This window comes from Meles meles, chromosome 11, assembly GCF_922984935.1.
Source record: "Meles meles chromosome 11, mMelMel3.1 paternal haplotype, whole genome shotgun sequence".
Classification (NCBI taxonomy): Eukaryota; Metazoa; Chordata; class Mammalia; order Carnivora; family Mustelidae; genus Meles; species Meles meles.
The window spans coordinates 8,498,549-8,517,289 of NC_060076.1; the positions used below are offsets into that span (position 1 = coordinate 8,498,549).

Below are 18,741 nucleotides of genomic sequence, written 5' to 3' on the forward strand. Positions count from 1 at the left end.
CAGGGCCCTTCTGTGTGTGAGATCCTGTGGGACTGCACAGGTCACATGCCCACGAAACCAGGCCTGTGAATGACACAGACAAGTGGGTCCACTCTTGCTGGGACCAGCCCAGAGAGCTCAGGACTCCAAGGCTTTAGCCAGGCAACCCAGGACTGGGGCTTCTAGTCCCCCCAGCTCCAAGCCCCAGGTCTCTCAGACTCTCCATCTGTCCCATCCCCTCCCCTCAACCCTCAGAACTGCCTCCTAACTTTGCCTTGACCCTGTCCCTTCTCTAGCCCTTCCACTGTCCCCACCTCCGAGGAGGCAGCTGCCCCCTCCTGCCAGTCTCCGGTCCCCAAGCCCACGCATTGGCCGCCCGTGTCGGCTCCGTAAAGTGCCTCTCCTGTCCTGTCCCCCACCTGTACAATAATCTTCGATAGCTCCCTTCTGCCCACAGAATAAAAGCCAAACCCCGTTGCATAGCTACCAGCCCCCGCCCCCCTCTGCAGCCCTGCATCCCAGCAGCCCCTAGGCAGCCTCTCCAGCCAGACTCACTGTCCCAGCCCACTTTCTCAGCCCACCAATTTAACCCCTAATATCCCTGCTTCCTGTGCCCCTACCTGGAATGCCCTTCCCCAGATCCTCTTAGCTCCTACCTCCCGTCTCCCAGGTACCTTCCCCAGGGAACCCAGCACAGACTCCTGCTGTCGTGTTATTAACCAGACCCCTGCCCGCTGCCCTTCCCACGAACAAAAAAAGCTCCCACAAACTGGTACAGCTCCTGGCGTGCGCTATTTCATTGAGTCCTCAGGACAACCCAAGAAGCCAGGTTTTTCGAGTACCTCCATTTTACCAATGAGGGAACAGAGGCTTAGAGAGGCTAAGGAACTTTCCAAGGGTTGCCCAGCTAGAAAGAGACTGAGCCTGGTGTCCAGCCCAGCCGGTCAGGCTCCTGAGCTATTTCTCTCTACTTTTCTTTTCAACATTAACTGAGCAACTACTACGTACCATGCCCTACTCGCCAAGGCGTGGCGCACACAGAGAACCGTAACGAAAATACTGCCTGACACATGTAACTAAAGCCAGACACCTGCTCAGGCCCAACACAAAGGACCGTGGGAGCACCGGCAGCAGTATCGGCAAGAACCACATACCTCATCAGAAGACGTTGCATCTGCTTTCTCTTTCCAGTCTCATCACTGCTCTCAGGCAGGTGCTGGTCCTTAACAGACTGTAAGAGAGCTGTGCCACAGAGAGGTAAAGCATCAAACCCAAGGTCACACAGCCAGGAAGTGACAGAGCTAGGTCATACTCTGAACCCCAAGGTTCCAAAGCACTGGCGTCTTTTCTTTGCCCACCTGGCAAAGAACCTGGTTAAGCTTTTGGCCTCCCAAGGAATCAGTTCTGGGGTCACAAAATCGGGGAAGAGGTCAGCATGCCCAGGTATGGGGACAGAGCTGACATGATTTCTGCTTAACTCTGCCACGTCACCGCACTCGCTTTGCCCAGCAGCTACCGGTCCTAGGCCGGCTTAGCCAGGACTTGGCTGAACAACTGAAAGTCCCCCAGCTGGGTTCCTGGTAATTAGCTGCACAGACGCCCCCGTCTCTTACCCAACCCGCCTTGTGACCTGGTGCCAGGAGCACGCACCAAGTAGAGCACATGCTTGGTGCCATGATACTCCCTGTGCCCCAGGGCGAGATATTTCCTTTTACAAGTTCTTGTTATTACCGTCATTACTGCTATTTTAATTTAAACCTCTGACATTCAGGGAGATGTTTCTCTGCAGCCACAAGGGCATGTCTGTGGGAGGCTGGCACTTTGGTGACTGGCCTGAACTCTTGCCACGTGGGATGGCCGGACCAGTGGGCGGCCAGCTCCGTCCTCCTTCAGGGCTCCGCGGCTGCTCACTTATCAGGCTGACATCCCGCAGGGGGGCCGCCGCCCTGCCCGCCCCTCCGGCTCCAGGCCTGCCGACTGGAACCAGACCTGGAGGGGTGGGCAGGCGGGGGCCTGTGGGAGGGGGCCAAGCCCTCGCCACAGGCCCCTTTGCAGTTCAAAGTGACACACTCAGGCGCTGTCCCCTTCAAAGGGCGGACAGCGCCTGCCCTGAGCTGCTGTACCCGCAGGGCAGGGGTAAAGGTGGCCCTCTCAGGGCCGGTCAACTCCCAGCCGTGGGCTGGGCCTGCTTCCCAGTGCCCTGTCCTGAGCAGGCCCCACACCAGCGGCTGGAACTTGCAATGCGATCCTGGGAAAACTGCCTTCCCTCTCTGAACATCCCTGCCGTCACTGTATTTGCAGAGCACTCAGAAGGCACTCAGGCACAGTCATACTCGATGCCGACAATAAGGATGATGACTCACTCTCTCAGAGAAACAATGCCCCAAAGCCAGAACACCTGAGCGGGAATCCCATCAGCTGTTTGCTAGTTGTGTGACCCCGGGCAAGTCACTTAAGTTCTCTGTGCTTTAGTGGCTGGGAGGGGATGAGGCCTCCTGCCACATAGTCACAGACACACCCATCTCCTCAATGCCAGACTATGTCCACCTACTGCCAGGATCATCTTTCAGGCCAAGTGAGACCCACTGAGAAGGTGCCGTTCAGGGGCTTCCCCCAACCCTCCAACACAGCCAGGCTGAGAAGTGGTCAAGAGGACAAGTCTTCACACCTGCAGAGCAAGGAAGCATTCTGGTGTAGCTCCCCACCGGCTGTGTGATCCTGGGTGTGTGGCTTTACCTCTCTGAGCCCCAGTTCTGTTACCTGGAAACCTGGGTAAACAAACAATGGTCTTTTTAGGAACGTTCACCGAGGTCTGGGGTGCCAAGGGCTTAGCCCTGAGCTTAGACATAACGTGGGCCCAGTACATGGTAGCTTATCATTGCTACCTTATGCTGTGTGACCTTGGGGAAATCACGGCACCTCTCAGGTCAAGCTTCAATGTTGCAGAATGGGAAACAATATTAAGAATGCCTGCCCCCAGGCAGTGAGAAGATTCAATGAGCTAATTCCCATCAAACCCACAGGCAGTAAACACTGGTCATTAATTATGAGGCATTCATTCAACATGTAACATTGAGCTCTGGTGCCTGGCCACTGCAGGACACTGAACCCAGCAGGGGGCCAGGTTCTGCCCTCCCAAAGAATCGCTGGAAGTTTTTTCCTGACCAAATGCCTGGGGTTCAATCCCAGTTCCACTTAACTAGCTGTGGGACCTTGGACAAGTTACTCAACCTCTCTGTGCCCCAGTCATCTGCTCCGTAAATGATCACAACATCCACATCATAGCCACAGCACCTTCAAAAACTGTGAAGTGCTTCACAAACCACGTGTACTCAGCCAGCATCAGCTGTGTGATTCTTGGTGCGGCTCGGGGTGTTATACTCTCTCGGGGGCCAGACCTGCCCATCAGCAAGCCCCCTGCAGCCAGCCTGGTCCCCTTCTGCAGCTCGGAAACTCGGGATGTGTTAGCTCCTGTGAGGCGGCCCAAGTACCCCGCAGAACCGAGGCTTCTGTGGGCTTCCTCTCTGGTCTGTTTCCCCAGCAGCTGGAACACTTAGAAAAAAGCTCCCAGCCTGCTGGGCTTGTCAAAGCCAGGCTAGCTTTACTAGAACCAGCTTTGGACGATAATTCTGCGGTCATAACAACCATTTTCTTTACATACTGCTATGGAAAGGGGAACTCCTTGCCTTTTTTTTTTTTTTTTAACTTAACTGAAGACACCATCAAGCGTAAATATGCCGGAGTTTTTAATAAAAACATGATGGAGGAAAACATTCAAAGCTCAATAATCAGAAGCAATTTGCATTGTGAGCGGGGATGTCGCTCCCATTCCCCACCCCCTTGGCTGTGCTCTGCGCGGGGCTGGTTTTGGGGCTGGCAACTTTAGACCTATGGCAAAAATAATGAACAGCAGTGAGGCTTGGAGATAGTCTGAAAAATATCCTGGAAAAGAAAAACATATGCCAAAGAGTGTGGTGTAAAAGTCATATTTCATGCCTGACTTTAGAGAATGTTAATAAGGATTAGAACCATACTCCAACAGAACAACTATCAGTCAAGGCGGGGTAATTAATTTTGCTTCAGATCTCTGCTTGGGAAAATGAAAGCAGTCAGTGTTGTTTCACGGCATAGAGACTCCATCACACTAGAACAACCCGAAGAACTTCCAAAGTTGCATCCTGTTCCCAGCTGAAAGAAAGCTGGCTGCTGCCGGCGGCAGCCGCTGACTGTCACCGTGTAGATTTGGGATCTTTTCCCAATGCTAACAATATCAAACTCTTTTTTTTTTTTAAATTTTAGGATTGACTAATAAATATGATTAAGATAACACATCCCAAACCACATGTCCTCTGCTCAGCCTCTAACATGTGGAGTACAGATGTGACTTCCGTGTACAGATGACCTGGCCGGCTGCTCCCCTGAGGCAGGGATCCTGGGAGACGAAACCCCGAGACGTACCGGCAGTCCCCTGGCCCTCTGTGGCCCTGGCCAGGCCACTGGCCTCCCCGTGACCCACTGTAGAAAAGAAGGGCCAAGCCCAGGGTGTTTGGGAGTCAGACACAAGAAGGATAGAGGGATGTGGTCACCTGGCTCTTGTCTTTCAATGTCCCAGTTCAGAAGATAAAATTGCCAAATGTACATGGCTCCATGCTATCCAGAAAGTTCTTAAACTCATTCCATCATGGAGACATGCCTGTTACACCCCCTCAGGAACCAGGACTGAAGGGCCTTCCCCTCCGGTGACCTCAGCCTCAGGAGAAAAGAGTAAGCTGGTGCTAAAGCCAGAGTCTGGGAGCAGGTTTTAGAAAGAATTGTGGAATTGCCACATAGGCCCCTAATTTGGCCATGGGTAAACTAGAGGTTCTGTCTCTGTTCTGCCACAACTGAGTGAGCTTTAGGGCAAATACTAGCCACACCTGAGCCTGGGTTTTCCCATTTCTACAAGGATCTCGAAGATCTCTTCAGCTGAGACCCTGCTAAAGCAGCCCAAGGTCTGGGTGGTGGGTGTCATCCCAGTGCACCCTCTCTGTGATCACTGAAGAGGGTTCCTGGAGGCCGCAGGGAAAACCAGGCCCTGGAAATAGGGCAGGGAAGCCTGGGCCTGTTGGTGTTGACAACCAGCCAAGCTCCAGCTCTAGGGAGAGGGGGCAGCAGTCTGGGAGACAAGAGCCCCTCCCAGCCTGACCAAGCAGGACCCTCCCCACCTCCCCCCACCCCACAAAAGCAAAGCTCTGGGTTAAGGTATGAATGAGCCTACATCAAGGCTTTCCCCTGGGGTTAGGAGGGAGAAAGGAGGAGTCCCTCAGAGTTAGCTGAGGCCGGGCAGAAGGGCTGAAGCCCGCAGAGAGGGGAAGGGTGTTCTACCACAGTGGTAGAATGAAGGAAGGAAGGAAGGAAGGAAGGAATGCACGAACGAACGAAAGCATGAATGTAGTCAGAGGGAGGTGAGAGCCTCCCAAACCCACTGCAGCAGGCAAGCTGAGGGCAGAGTACTTCCCCAAAAGAAAAAGGCCATTAGGGGTCCCTGGGGGAGGGGTACTAGGACCTGGATGAGCCCCAGCTGCCTGCAGGGCAGGGGTGGGGTAAGCTCTGGCCACTTGGCAGAGGTCTGCCTTCTGGACCAGAGGCTACTCTGGGGAGACGAGGAGGGTCAGGTTCCCCCTAAGCTGGATGGGGTCAGGACCACCTGGAGGAGGAGCTCTGTCACAGGTCCCCTCGCCCCCTTTCACCTGGGACCCACTGGGCATCGACTGCCGCATTTCTGGGCTCCTCTTAGTGCTCAGGCTCCCCTCTCCCCGGAATACCCCCAGACCTCTTCCCTGCTGAGCAGCCCAGGCCGGCGGGCCTAGGGCTTGGCCGGGCCGGGCTGATATGAACCATCTGCGTTGTCTTAGGCCGCCCCTCTGCCCACTGTCCCTCTGAACTCGGCCGGTTCCCGCGGGCCGTTTGATGCCTCGTAGGGTCACAGACCCCCGCACACAAATCACCGCCGCGGGGCTGGGGGTGGGGCGGAGGCGCTGAAACCTAATCCGCAAAGTTTGCTCTGCCGCCAGCTCACTCCTTCCCTTGCTCACTCGACCACCCCCCCCCTTTCCAAACAAGGCTTATTTTTCTTGCCAAAAACCCGAAGTTGGTATCAAGTGTTTCGAGGGAGAAAGTCTCTCCCCCGCCCCAACTTGGGAGGAAGGGCCGGAGCTGTTGGCTGAGCCGGGGACTGCAGAGGGGGCTGTGGGAGGTGAGCTCCCCGGCTCCCAGCTCGGTAGGTCCAGGTCCGCGTCCCGTGGTTAGTGTCGCAGGCCCGGCTGTCTCTGACCCAGCCCTGTCCCCCTGTCCCTGGTCCCCTGCCCAGACAGTGCTCTTTCCATCGTGGCTCTCCATCCCTGTGGGGCCAGAGATGGAAGCATCACTTCCTGCCCCTTCTCCCTCCCCATAAAACAGCCCCTGCCTGTCGCTTTTACGAGGTGACACCCTGCTCTCGGCCGATCCTCCCCGCACCGAAGCCTGGACTCTGGAGGGAGGAGACTGAGCAGTCAGGCGTCTCCAGAGAGTTCCCAGGACGCACTGGGGTGCCTGGGAGACTGCCCTAGAGCACAGACTAAGAGCTTTAAAAGGAGGCTAAGGAGCCAGGTACATTAGAGACAAATTCCTCCAAAGTCTCCTCTCCTGCTCCATTGACTCTGGGGCCTCCAGCCTGAGATCCTAGAAACTGGCCGAGAGGTAGCCGGCCTGGTCCTCTGCAGCGGTGCAGAGTGGAGCCCTGGGGGCACGCAGGTTCCATTTGCTAGGTGTTGGTTTTGCTTTTGGTTTTTTCAGCCGGTGCAGCGACCCGGAACCGCGCCCGGCCGTTTCTCCGACGCCCGCGGCTTCCGACTGTGCCCGGAGGTGAACGCCGGCGGCTAAAGTCCGCGCCGCGGCGCCCGCTGTGCGGGCTGCAGTTCTAGTGGTCGGAGCCCCCGGCCGGGGCCGGGGCAAGGCGGCGACGGTGGCGACGTCGAGGGGCCGGTCGGCAGACCCAGCTGGGTCTGCGCGGCCGGGGCGGGGGGAGGGGGGCGGGGGCCGGCCGCACGACACATCTGCACACTGTGGGACAGGGGTGGCGGCAGCAGCGGTGGCGAGAATAAAGGCGCCACGGGCCCGGCGGAGAAGCGGGTTTCCGCGGGGGTCGAACAAAGGAATTCGCCCTCAGAAGAAAGGGGCTGAGCGAGCAGCCGGGAGTGGTCAACCCCGGAGACTCGCAGGAGTACGAGCGTGGCGACATCAGTCCCAGGGATCCAACGAAATCCGCCCCGCGCAGGACCCCAGCCTGGCATCTCCGTGCGGCCTCTCCCTTCTTGTCAATCCCGCTTTCATGGGGATGGTGGGTGTGCACCCCCCAGAGCCACCTTTCCTGGGAAGAGGGGACAGAGCGGCCCGTGCTTTCCGTCAGGGGAGGCGAAAAGTCCCCCACCCCTCCCAACTGGCATCCTCTGGTCGTGGGGCTGTTGCCCCCATTTTCCAGAAGCTGACAATTGAGGCTCCCCAAAAGCAACCCCTTCCCCCACCCCTGCTGCAACGCATGGCGGGCTCGGGAGACCCAAGCGCCCTCCAAAACGAAAGTCGCCCCTGGGGCGACAGGGCCGGAGCTCCCCTCCTCCCACCGCCCTCGGAAGGGGTGGAGGGGACACGGTTGTAAGGTGCTTGGCTTCTTTTCTCTGCTTGACATGAATAAGGGGATTAGGACGGCAAGTTTCCGTCGTTCACTCCGACGGACAAAGGGCCCCGCGGTCAGAGCGGCACAGTCTCTGATTAAACGACAGAGCCCTGTCACTCAGCACCGTCCTAGGTACTTGTGTTCGTGACATAATCTTATTAGAAGATAAAACCAGCGAAATCCTTTCCATAATGAAAAGTTACATTTAATGGCTGGACTCGCCCCCCAGCCCCTCCCGACCCTGCCCGCCTCCTCCCGTTGCTGTTGGATATGGCTCGCCTGTAATTGGCATTTAAAGCACCAAGTCCGAGAGAAAAACGGGGTTTAGGGTTTTTGTAATCCCCCTAAACTGTCTTTGTTCGAAATCTCCACAGATACAAGTCTGTTAAGAGTAAATATTTGTGGATTGATACAACCACATTTCCCCCCTACAAACCAAATCTGAAAAAAAAATCTGCCCTCCCGCCGCGCTCCGGCCCCCGCGTAGGAGGGAGGGGGCTGGGGTCGGCCGAGCGTCTGCACCGCGAACCCTGCATTGGGGTCGCCTCTTCGCCTCCAGGAGCCGAGGGACTGTGCACATTTCTCAGGCGGGAGAAAGGTCTTAGACTCTTTTTTCAATTTTCTGTGCTCTCGATAAACAAACCTCCCGAAAGCGCCGCTTTTGGGCCTGCCCGAGGGGGTCGGCAGGAGGGCTTGGGGAGGGGCGAAGGCTTTGCTCAATTCCAAAGAAAATTCCCTCCCTCCGCTTCGCTCCCTTTCCAGCAGGTTTAAGTGGCTTCGAGAGGACTCGCTCCTCCTGGGTCGCGGGAGATGCGACCCAGCAGGGTGCCCTGAATCTGGCCCAGGATTGCGCCGGGAGCCGCCAAGGGCCCCAGAAACGCAGAGGAGTCCGAAGGTTGCGGCGGGGCCCGGGTTCCCGGCTCCAGCCCAGCCCGTCCCGGGATCGGATTCCTTCATAAATCAGCGGCTGGGTGAAAGGGCTGCGCTTTAGAAGGGGCAGGACCGTGTGTGCGTATTAGAGCGCGCGGTTCCCAAATCCCGGCTAAACCCCTGGTGACACCGAAATTCATCAACCGCTGCCGGCGCCCGTGGCGCGGCCGAGGAGCCCCAGAGCGGAGGAGCCTGTGCACCACGCTGCCCCACTGAGGGGAAAGAGGAACGAGGAGCAGGAACCATGGGAGAGGTGGGCCTGGAGGAGGGCACGGGTGGAGACCTCTGAGAGCCGCCCCGCCCGCGCGCCTGGAGCCCCGAAGGAAGCTCACCGCTGGGGGAAAGGCAGTTATTCTAACCTTTTTTTTTCTTCTCTGGCAAGGGCTGGCCCTACACGGACATTCTGGTGCAAAGAGGGCAGTGACCCTCACCCCCACCCCTTCCAACCCTGGGCAGTAACCCCCACCACACACACCCCTTTCAGGCTGGGCACTCAGGTGAATCACAGCTGCCCCGAGCAGACTCTGGGGCTTTGGGAAGAGCAGGAATTGTAGACTTAGGGATCCCATCCGAGGACTGAGGGATCCCATCTGTTTTGGGAGGTAGACCCACCTAGGGGAAAATCTGCGGGAGTCATTCTGGGCTTGAGAGGAGTGACTTAACTCCCTCCACCTCCATTTTCTCATCTATACAGGGACCTAAAGCAATAAAGGCCAATACACAGGGCAGCACTCCAGAAATGTCAATTCCTTTGCCTTCTAGATGGACTACTACTGCGCCCGCCCCTCTGGGTCAGTAAGACTCTTCCTGAGTTCCTGTCTGCACTGGCCACGCTCAAGAGTACGTTGGATAAAAGCAGGACCTATGTCTCTCAGTAGTCATGGTGGGGGGGGGCGGGCATCCACAGGCTACTGCCTGCCTACCAGTTTCTGACAGCCAGACCTGCCCCATTCCCCTTCATAGGGGAAAATTCAGAACACAGCCCCAGACTAGGGCACGGAGCAGGGGGGTGGGCTAGGCCACTCCGGGAGGCCCATTTGGGAGGCCCATTTGGGAGGCTCTCGGTTCGGGCCTGTGCGGCAGGCCGACAATGCATTCCTGCCAGGCAGCGTGTCTCCAGCTCACTTCCCAGGCAGGCAGGAAGGAAACATCCACTGACGAAATGCCCAGTGCAGGCTGGCACCTTTGGGTTTGTTTCACTTGATCCTCAGAGATCGAGTCACTTTATCCTGCGAGATTGTAACCAGCACCACTGTTTCACAGAGGAGGAAACCGAGGCCCAAGAAGAGCAACGAGCCCTTCCCTAAAGGCCCGTGGCTTGTGGCACGAGCGCCAGAGACATTCTTGATCCCTGATCTGTACTTGGAGTTTGGTTCTTTGTCCTTTGAGAGAACGTGCCCCGCCCAGGAGGCCCTCCGTAAGCAGGAGGTGGTTTCCAGAGCACCTTGGTCCTCTCTATCTCCACAGGCTCTGGGCAGCTCCAGGCCTGGGCGGGCGCCCATACCCTGACAGCCCTGTAACTATGGTAATTCAGGAATCACATGACAACAGTCACTGAGTCCCGGAGGAAAGCAGGAGGTGGGAGAAGGGGGGACAGCAGTCACACCCAGCTCGTCCTGACCCAGGGCTGCTGTCCTCCTCTCCTGTCACTGCTGCTGCAGAACTCAACAGAGCCGCCTGGGGGTTGGGGGAGCCCCTGGCTGTCCTGTGTTCCAACACGCTCACTTAGCTTTCTGCATCCAGCCAGGAGCTCGCTGGGCTCCTCACTCCTGCCAGCCCCGGTGGGCACCTCTGTTGCTCCGGGCAGCCCTCAGAACCCTCCCCGGCTGGCAACCTCCTCCCAGTTCCCAGGGAAACCTCTTAAGTAGGGGCCTGCCAGGAAGCAAACATCTTTGTTTCTTCTGGAACCAAACTCCAGGAACTAGGTTTTTCCTTCAGCAATACTTCCCCCAGTTCCCCAAGTGCCGGGGCAAGCCCGGTGCTCTGCCATCAGCCAGCACACTCGGTCGGGGCCAGTCTGAGCCAGGCTCCCGATGGGGAGACAAAGCACCCCCCCCCCCACAATGTACTCACATATCCCTGGGACCCCTACACTCCCCAACCCCCCTCCGGGGGCCCCAGGGTCGACAGGGTCAGTCAAGAAGCTGAACAGAAATGGATACAATATTGCCCCGGGAATAACAAAGGAAGGGCCCACGCAGAAATTTATTTGTTCTGATCAGGCGAAGCAAAGGTAAAGGGCAGCGAGGAAGTGCTGTCAGCCAGGCCTGAAACCCAAGAAAGTTGCCGTTCGGAGCACAGTGGCCCCTTATACCCCACCACTCCACAACACAGCGGTAGTTAAAGCAAACACAGACCCTTCACTGCCCCGTCAGTTACACCTTCCCCCCAAAATTACACAAACTTTGAAAGATTTTTCTGAGAGAAGATGGATGCTTCGGGAGACTTGAGGTCAAAGCTAGGCTGTTTAAAGTATATTATTAACAAATAAACATTTACTGCAAAAAAAAAAAGAGAAAAACCCTATAGGCCACCGGGGAACCAAATCATGTTGCTTTTGGCTTCAAATGACAGGAGACATTTATGACATGAATGGAGAACACCAGCCGGTCGATGAAATGGCAAACGTCTGCCACTTTGCTTCCTCTGCTTTCGTGAATCAACTTTTTCAAATATGGTTTTCAGCCTTACCCTCCCTTCACTACCACTGCCTCCCCACTTCTGACTGCAGTAGCAATAAATATATATAATTTTGGTTTTGCTCTCTGCTGCCATCAGCACAGACTCTGAGAGTTGGAGAGGGCTGGGTCAGCCAGAAAGCCAAGGGCTTTGGGTCCTCCTGCACCCCAGGGTTGACTGACAGCTCATACGGGCTCCTGGGATGAGTGGACCATCCCTTTCTTCCTCCCTCCCTTGAAGCTGAGGCCTGATGGTGGTGTCCAACAAATTGGAAGTTATAACTCATGTCGTTGAACGTATCCTCCATTCTTCAGCTAATGCCAAAGTAGGGCTGGGAATTTTTTTTTTCTTTTTCTGTTTTAAAAAACCTCATAGCCACAGGACAGAGGAAATTCCTTGGGGGACACGCAGCCAGCCCACCCTGGACAGAACAAACCTCTGTGGGCTTCCGTCTCACCACCTGAGCCAGTGTTTCCCCACCTTTTAAACCCCATCTTTCGGAGAAACAAACAGATCCCTGGATCTCTCCACCTTATCACCCCCCCCCTCATAATCTCTCCCTCATCCTTGAACCTTGGAGATGCTGGGTTGAGATTCCCCCCCCCTTTCATTTGACTCACAAAAACAGCAAGCACCAAGTGTTTTCCAAATATGAAATTATATTATTGAGTATGCTTTTTCAAGCTATTCTCAGACCCTGAAGAGTCTAATTGCTCCCCAGTGTTAAGATCTTTGCTCTGGACCCATTCCACTCCCTCTCACGGCCCCCAAGGAGAAAGGCGCCAGAACGCCAGGCCCATCCTACTACCTGCCCTTCCTGGTAATGCACAGTTGTTCTTATCTATATAAGATTGTTCTTATCTATATAATCAGAAGTTTTTCTGCTTCTCTGAAGGTAGTGAAGAGGATACTGGATCACACGGGGTATGGAACATGGACTGAAACCCCACCAGGTACCTTGTGTCATCCTTACAACCACCCTGGGAAATTGTATCATCACCCCTAATTTGCTGTCGGGGAGAACCTGGGTCTCTGAAACAGGTCGTCAGTTGGCTAAGATCCGATGGCTGCTGAATGGGGCTGGGAGGCAAACCCAGCTCTCAGAGTCCATAGCTTTTCTCCTCACTGAAGGAGGAACGGCCCACACCGTGCCCCACTCAGGCAAAGGGAATGATTTTCCCAGGGGTGGGTGCACCTCATTTTCCCTGCATTGGGAGGCTCATGGCAAGCCTACCATGCCAGCTGTACCTTTCTCTGGCATGGAACCCATGGGCAGTTTGGTATCTCCTTGGGGACAGGACATTCCTTGCCACACTGCTGGTGATAATGGTAACAACAATAATTTCCAAGTATTAACAACATGCCAGGTGAGATGCCAGGTCCTTGGGGGCATGTTATCTCGAATCCTTATTAGAATCCTTTTCCCCAAGGGGCTATGTCCCCATTTTACAGAAGAGGCTCAGGTAGATGCCAGGACGGTGTGGTCCTAAGCCTGGTTCCAGTGCGCAGGGTAGGAGGTTGCTGAGGGCGGACAATCACCTACTCCAGAGGAAATCCTCACAGCCTTCTTCCCTGACTCAAGAAAAATCCGGCAAACAAATTAGGCTGCACTAGCCCAGAGCCTGGGGAATACAGGGTGAGCCAGGAGTCAGTTGTGAATAATGCCTCCGTTCAGCAGCTTTAGGAAGGCCTTTGCTTACCCTTCTACCTGCAGTTGAGGTGCTGGGGTTAAAAGGAGGGTGCCATTGCAAGAGCCAGAGGATCCCTAGACTTGGGCTGGCAAAGTGAGAGCCCTTCAGCCCTCAAACCCCCAGGGAGTGCACTACCGAGGCCTTTCTACAAGGCCAAGCTCAGGCTTTTCCTTCCAAGCCGATCCAGTTCCAGGACAGACCTTCTACCTCAGGCTGTGGGCAGGGATGTCTCCAGTTCTGAATGAGACAGATGGGGGCCATGCCAGCTGGGATACCCTACTGGTAGAGGAGGCGCTGCTGGTAACTGGCACCCCGCAGGAAGGTCTTACCGGAGGAGGCCTTCCAGGCTGGGAGAAACGGCAGGCAGAAGAGGCTGGAGCCGGGCTTTGCTCTCCGCATGCCACACCCCTACTCTGCCCGAGCTGGTGCTCCGAGGAGAGGTGAGCCTCCTTGGTAGGCCTTTCCTGGTGTAAACACTTCCAAGGAAAGAAGGAAAGGAATGTGCTGGGAAGAGCCAGGTTGGGCCACTGGAGCTGGAGCCAGCTGGGGTAGATTTACCACCCCCCCCCCGCAAAAAAAAAAGAAAAAGAAAAAGAAAGAAAGAAAAGAAAAAAGAAAAGAAAAGAAAAGAAAAAAAAACCACTCCTGAACTCAGACACTGTTTTTTTCTGAAACTCAGTCAAAGTCTCCCTGCTCCCCCCCTTCCGCGGGTGGGCGCATCCTACCTGGGCAGGCGAGCCCAAGGGGACCCTCGCAGGCTCAGCGGAGCCCTGTAACTCTGCTCGCGATGGGGCGAAGTCGCCCGGGCAGGCCTTGCGGGCGGAAGGGCGCCGCCGGCCCGGGACGCCGAGGTGGGAGCCCGGCCCGAGCAGGAGCGCTGGGTCCTTCGGCGCACACAGGCTCCCGCTCGCGCACCAACGGATCTCGGGTCGCCAGGCCTGGGAGCTGTCTTACAAGCGATTAGACTCCATTTTGTGACAGATTTTTGGACTCTCCCACCGACCCTCCCCCCTTCCGGAGCCTCCTCCAGGAATTCGCCACCTCCTCAGGATAGAAACGCTTTCCAGACGAGCGACAGACGGCAAGAAAAAAGACTTACATAATTCTATTTGGCCAAGCCACCAAGAAAAAAAAAATGGGGCGGGGGGGGGGAATTATGTTGTCATTTTTTTTTTTTCATGTGTTCTCCAGTGGAGGAAGGAGAGAGAGGTGTTCGCGACTTTGCGTTTGGAGGAAACCCCGTTTCCTCCCGGTTTCTACCCAGGTTGTGAGTCCGAGGAGCTCCGGCGGCCAGAGGGGCCAGAGCCTCGGGCGCAGAACAATCCGACGCTTTTTTTTTTTTTGAAGGAGCCCCCAAAAACACGTACAGAGAAAAAGTAAACTTCTCGAGTTGTGCGTGAAAATACCCAAATGCCGTGGCCCCGCGCTCCGCTTCGTCCGTCCAGGACGTGCGGGTGGATTTTATCAAATGCTATTAAACGTCCCCGATCGTCAATTACTATCCCCCATGGTGCGTAAAATAACGCTGCGCTTCTGGGTGTCCCAGATCTTTAAAACAAATCGAAAGCAGGAAGAGACGCTTAATAAAAATAGCAACCTCTTTCCAAGGACCAAGCCCCGCAAGCTCCTCGGCGGGGTGAGGACACATTTTTCACAAGTTATTGGGGGGGGGGGGGGATTGTTAATTTCCCTGTACCGCGGACACAAAGGTTTGACCAAATCTTGAAGGCGCGTCTCTGCGCTCACTAGCCTGGATTCTCGTCTGAAAAGCATTTACGCTCAGATGCAATAAATATGCATCTGCGATCCTCAAAGAAAAAAAATAAATCGTGAAATAAACTTTTATTGTGAAAAAGAACATCGCTTCTCCCGTGAACCCCTGCCTGCCTCGCTGCGCCTGCTCTCCCTGGGAAACGCTGAGGCGAGACCCGCCCGGGTATTTGTCCATAGGATTGTCTTGATAACAACCTCTCCTCAGCCCCCAACCGGCCGGCCTAGTGCGGATACCTAATTGGCCTTATTGGAAGAAAGAGGGGGCGAGGGAGGAGGAGAGCACCGTGAGGGGCGTGAATAATGCCCGCCTGAAGCCTGCCGCCTTGCAGGACCCAGACTCAGAACTAGGGACCCGAGATTCTTCCGGAGCCGGAATTCACCAGCAGACAAATCCCGACTACACTGAAGCATCAAGCTCTCGGAGAGGCGCCTTTTTTCTCTCTTTAAAAAACAAATAGGCTTTCAGCAAAGGCAACACAAACATTTAATGTTTAATTGTTTTGTAAAATTAGGGAGCTTACTGCCGTGGTAACATCTGCTCAAATTTTGTGACTTTACAGTTCTGGGCTCGGAAGAACCAGGGAGCATCCTCTCCTTGTTTTAAACAGAAGCTCCATAGAGGACTGAAGAGTAGGGGGAGAGACCTGGCAGATGCAGGCAAGAGGTTGGAAAGGGTCCTTCCAACGTGTAAAAAAAAAAAAACTTCTCCCCCAAAATCTGCACCAATGACTTGGAGGCCCACTTCCAGTTTCCTGGGCCTCCCGCCCCCACATGTTGAGTCACCCAGGCCGGTGGCTGAGCTGAGTTGGAAGTGGCAGTGCCAGAGCTGAGCTAAGGGTCAGGCAGGCAGAGGTGCAGGCCCGCAGGACTTGGGTGGGCTGGAAGTTGGTGAACCCTGCCCTTTGGCCAGACCAAAGCCCCCGACCACATCTACCCCAACTACTTTCCCCATTTTATTTGTCCTGCTCTACGCCTGCTTGTGGCTGAACTGACTGGCGGCCACACTTTCTCCTGGAACTAGAATCCTGTCCGTCCAGGGCACAGCACAAATGCTACCAACGGCAAGGTGCCTAATTTGGGGGTGCTCCGGACAGAGGAAGAGGTCTCAGTAAGACTCTGGGATCAGCAAAAGAGTTGACTCTCTGAAATGTACCCCAATTCCTGCCCGCAGAGCCCCCAGTGGGCAGGAAGAGCAAGGTGCAGAGAGCAGGTCCTATCCGACCTTCCAGACCAGGAGAGCACAGTCAGATAAGCTGCTGTTGTGGGGCTCAGCCAGAACCTTTCAGAGTAGAAGCTAATACCCTCTCCAGGGCTTTAGCCTACAGTCCCACTATTTCCAGGCCTCAGCCAAGCAGCTAGAGAGATGGAGATGGGGCACCCCAGAGGCTCCACTTCCCATCAGGGCCTGGATTTAGGAACAGTCCCTGGGCAGACAGGTAGGCTGCAGTCATCACCAGGCGTTTGCAGCCCACGCTTTTCCTGGAGGTACATACAGCTCCCCCTGAGCCCCCAAACACCTGAGAGCCTCCTCATCCTGCAGCCCCATTAGGGTCTTTTGGACCTCACTAGAAAGTTCTGTCCTCCCTGGGGGTGCCGACACCTTTCTTTTGGCTATTGCTTCTCTCTGCCTCCCTCCCAATCACACTGCCAGGCACAAAATGCAGAGGGTGAAAAGAAAAAGCCCCAATCTGCTCTTAACTGTCCCAGCACCTTGCCAGACAAATCCATAGTCTCAGCTAAAAACAAAAGTTAGCAGGTAGGGCTCAACCCATAGTCTCCAGACTCAACCTTGAGGCTTAGGCTACACCAGGGCAAAGCAAGCCACCCCCTCTCCAACACAAACACTGGGCAAGAAAGAGGGCCTGCTGGGGAAGGCTGACTTGGGCAGCTCTTCATCCCCACCCCTGGGAGCCTCAGATTGTGGTTTGCCACCTCTTGAGGTCCTCTTCCTAGACAGATCCTCCAGCCAGCAAAAATTGCTAAGTGCAAAATTCCCGCATGGAGCGGTTTGGAGAGAATGGACACTCTTTTCTATCAGGGACTGACAGGACAACAGAGAGCATGGCAGGAAGGAGGCATCCTGAGCTGCTTGGGCAACTCAGCAGCCCCCCAAAATCCACTTCCTTGCTCCAGGAATCCCAGACCTCCATAAAACCCTACTTTTGGGAAGCACACCACCAGGGTCTGGCTCCCTAAAGCACTGTTTTCATTTGGAAATCAATCATTGGTCCCCAATTTAGGCCTCGGTGAGGTCAGGCCCTGTCCCTGGACAGAGGGATGGTATCTCCCAACCGGCCAAGGGCCTTGTCCTGTACCCCAACCAATGCAGGTTTCCAGACAAAAGATGGCAACTAGGGACCGCCAGAGGCTCCCGGCCACCCTACCAGTCGCAGCCTGCCTGGGATGGTTAGTCCCTGCCAGGAATCGCACAGCCCGCACAGCTCTCAGAACTGATGGGCCCAGCGGTGCGCGGAGCCGGCAGTTGGGCAGACGCGGGCCTGGCAGTGGGGGGCGGCCGGGCTTGAGCGCCGGGGGGCGGCGGCAGGGAAGGAGAATGAGAGAGGCGCTTACTGTTGGTAGTCTTGTTTGCAGTACAGTTTCCGATCCCGGAAGTAGCAGCTGGTGGTGAGGGCTTGCTGACACGCCGCGCACTGCAAACACTCCTCGTGCCAGGACGACTCATTGACTCGCATCAGGAAGCGGTCGGAGATGGGCCGCTGGCAGCCCTCGCAGACGGCGGGATGCGGGCAGTCGGAGCCTGCAGCGCACAGGGCGAGAGCCGGGCGGTCAGCCCCGACCAGCTTGGCCCCAGCGTCCGGGCCGCGCGCTGCCCGCAGCCCGGGCCCCAAGGGTGAGGGCAAGCCGTGAGCGCCGCCCGCCGCCTGCGCTCCCCTGGCCGCCGCACCAGGGCCCGGGCAGCCTCAGCTGGTTCGTCCCAGTCCACCGACTCCCGCGCGGAGAGGCCGCGGGTCTCGAGAGCCCTGGCTCGGCGCTGCACTCTCCCCTTCTCCGGAGATCCGGCGCTTGGTGTTACTACGTATGAGAACCGGCACCGCGCGGGGTAGCCGGCTGGAGCCAAGACGGGCGAGGTGAGGCTGGGGCGCTCGCTGGCTGACACGCCCCACGGCGGCGTTCGTGGTCTTCTGTCCCCAGTCTCCCTAAAACCTGTAGTTTGGGTGGCCCAGGGGAGATTTTTCTCTTAAAAGCTCCCACCACCAAGTGACCTGGCACTGCTCCCAAGCTTGCTAAGGTGACTACTTGGGTCTCCATCACTCTGGCCTCTCACCTCCTATCCCCTCGGGAGTGGCAGCTCTAGCACCAATGCCCAGTGAAGATGGTGGGTGGCAGCTGGGGCGGTCCTGGCCTCCCTCCTCCTAGGTGGTGTCCCTGCAAAGCTCTGTCTCTTCACGATGCCTGTTTAGGGGTGCCTGTTGACCCTCCAGTGATCACTGCAGAAGACTAGTCTCTGTCCTCCCGCACCCCTACGTCCTGCAAACCATTTCCTTATTCCGTTGGTCCGGCCGCCTGAGTCCATCTCGGAAGGATGCCCCTGTCCCCTGCCCATGACCACTTGGGCGTCTGACGCCGCACTCACCCAGCAGCACCCCCAGAGTGGCGGGCCCGGGGCGCAGGGCGTGCTCCTCCATCTTGATGCCGTCCAGCATCTTGGCGCAGTCCGTCTGCCCGCGGGGGAAGCACCTCTCCAGCGACTCGGGACCTGTTGCTATATCCATGGGACGCGGGGCGCGCCTTGGGCCCCGCCGGCCAGGGTGCTCGCCCGCCCGCCCGCCTGCCCGCTCGCCGCCGCCGCGGCCCCGGAGCCGGGGAGGCGCGGCCCCCGCGGGGTTGGGGCTGCGGCAGGGGCCGCGGGCCGCCCCCGGCGAGCGTGGAGCGCCGACGCGCTGGCCCCGGGCCCCGGCGTCGTGCGTGCGGGCGGGCCGGGGCGCTGCAGTCCGCGCCGCGTTCTCCCGGGCACTCGCAGCCACGCGCGCCGGCTCC

The 18,741-nt window shown here is 56.7% G+C and overlaps 1 protein-coding gene across 3 annotated transcripts in view; it reads right to left on the reverse strand.

The window, feature by feature from the left end:
• The window catches only part of LMX1B (LIM homeobox transcription factor 1 beta), a 77,446-nt gene extending 58,970 nt beyond the window's left edge, over nucleotides 1-18,476 (reverse strand). For all 3 annotated transcript variants that reach the window (XM_046023499.1, XM_046023497.1, XM_046023498.1), the window contains exons 1-2: nucleotides 18,338-18,476; nucleotides 17,314-17,500 (exon numbers count right to left, since the gene is read on the reverse strand). In XM_046023499.1, coding sequence (XP_045879455.1) covers nucleotides 17,314-17,500; nucleotides 18,338-18,476 — 326 coding nt within the window. The remainder of the gene's footprint in view (nucleotides 1-17,313; nucleotides 17,501-18,337) is intronic.
• Nucleotides 18,477-18,741: the final 265 nt, after the last annotated feature.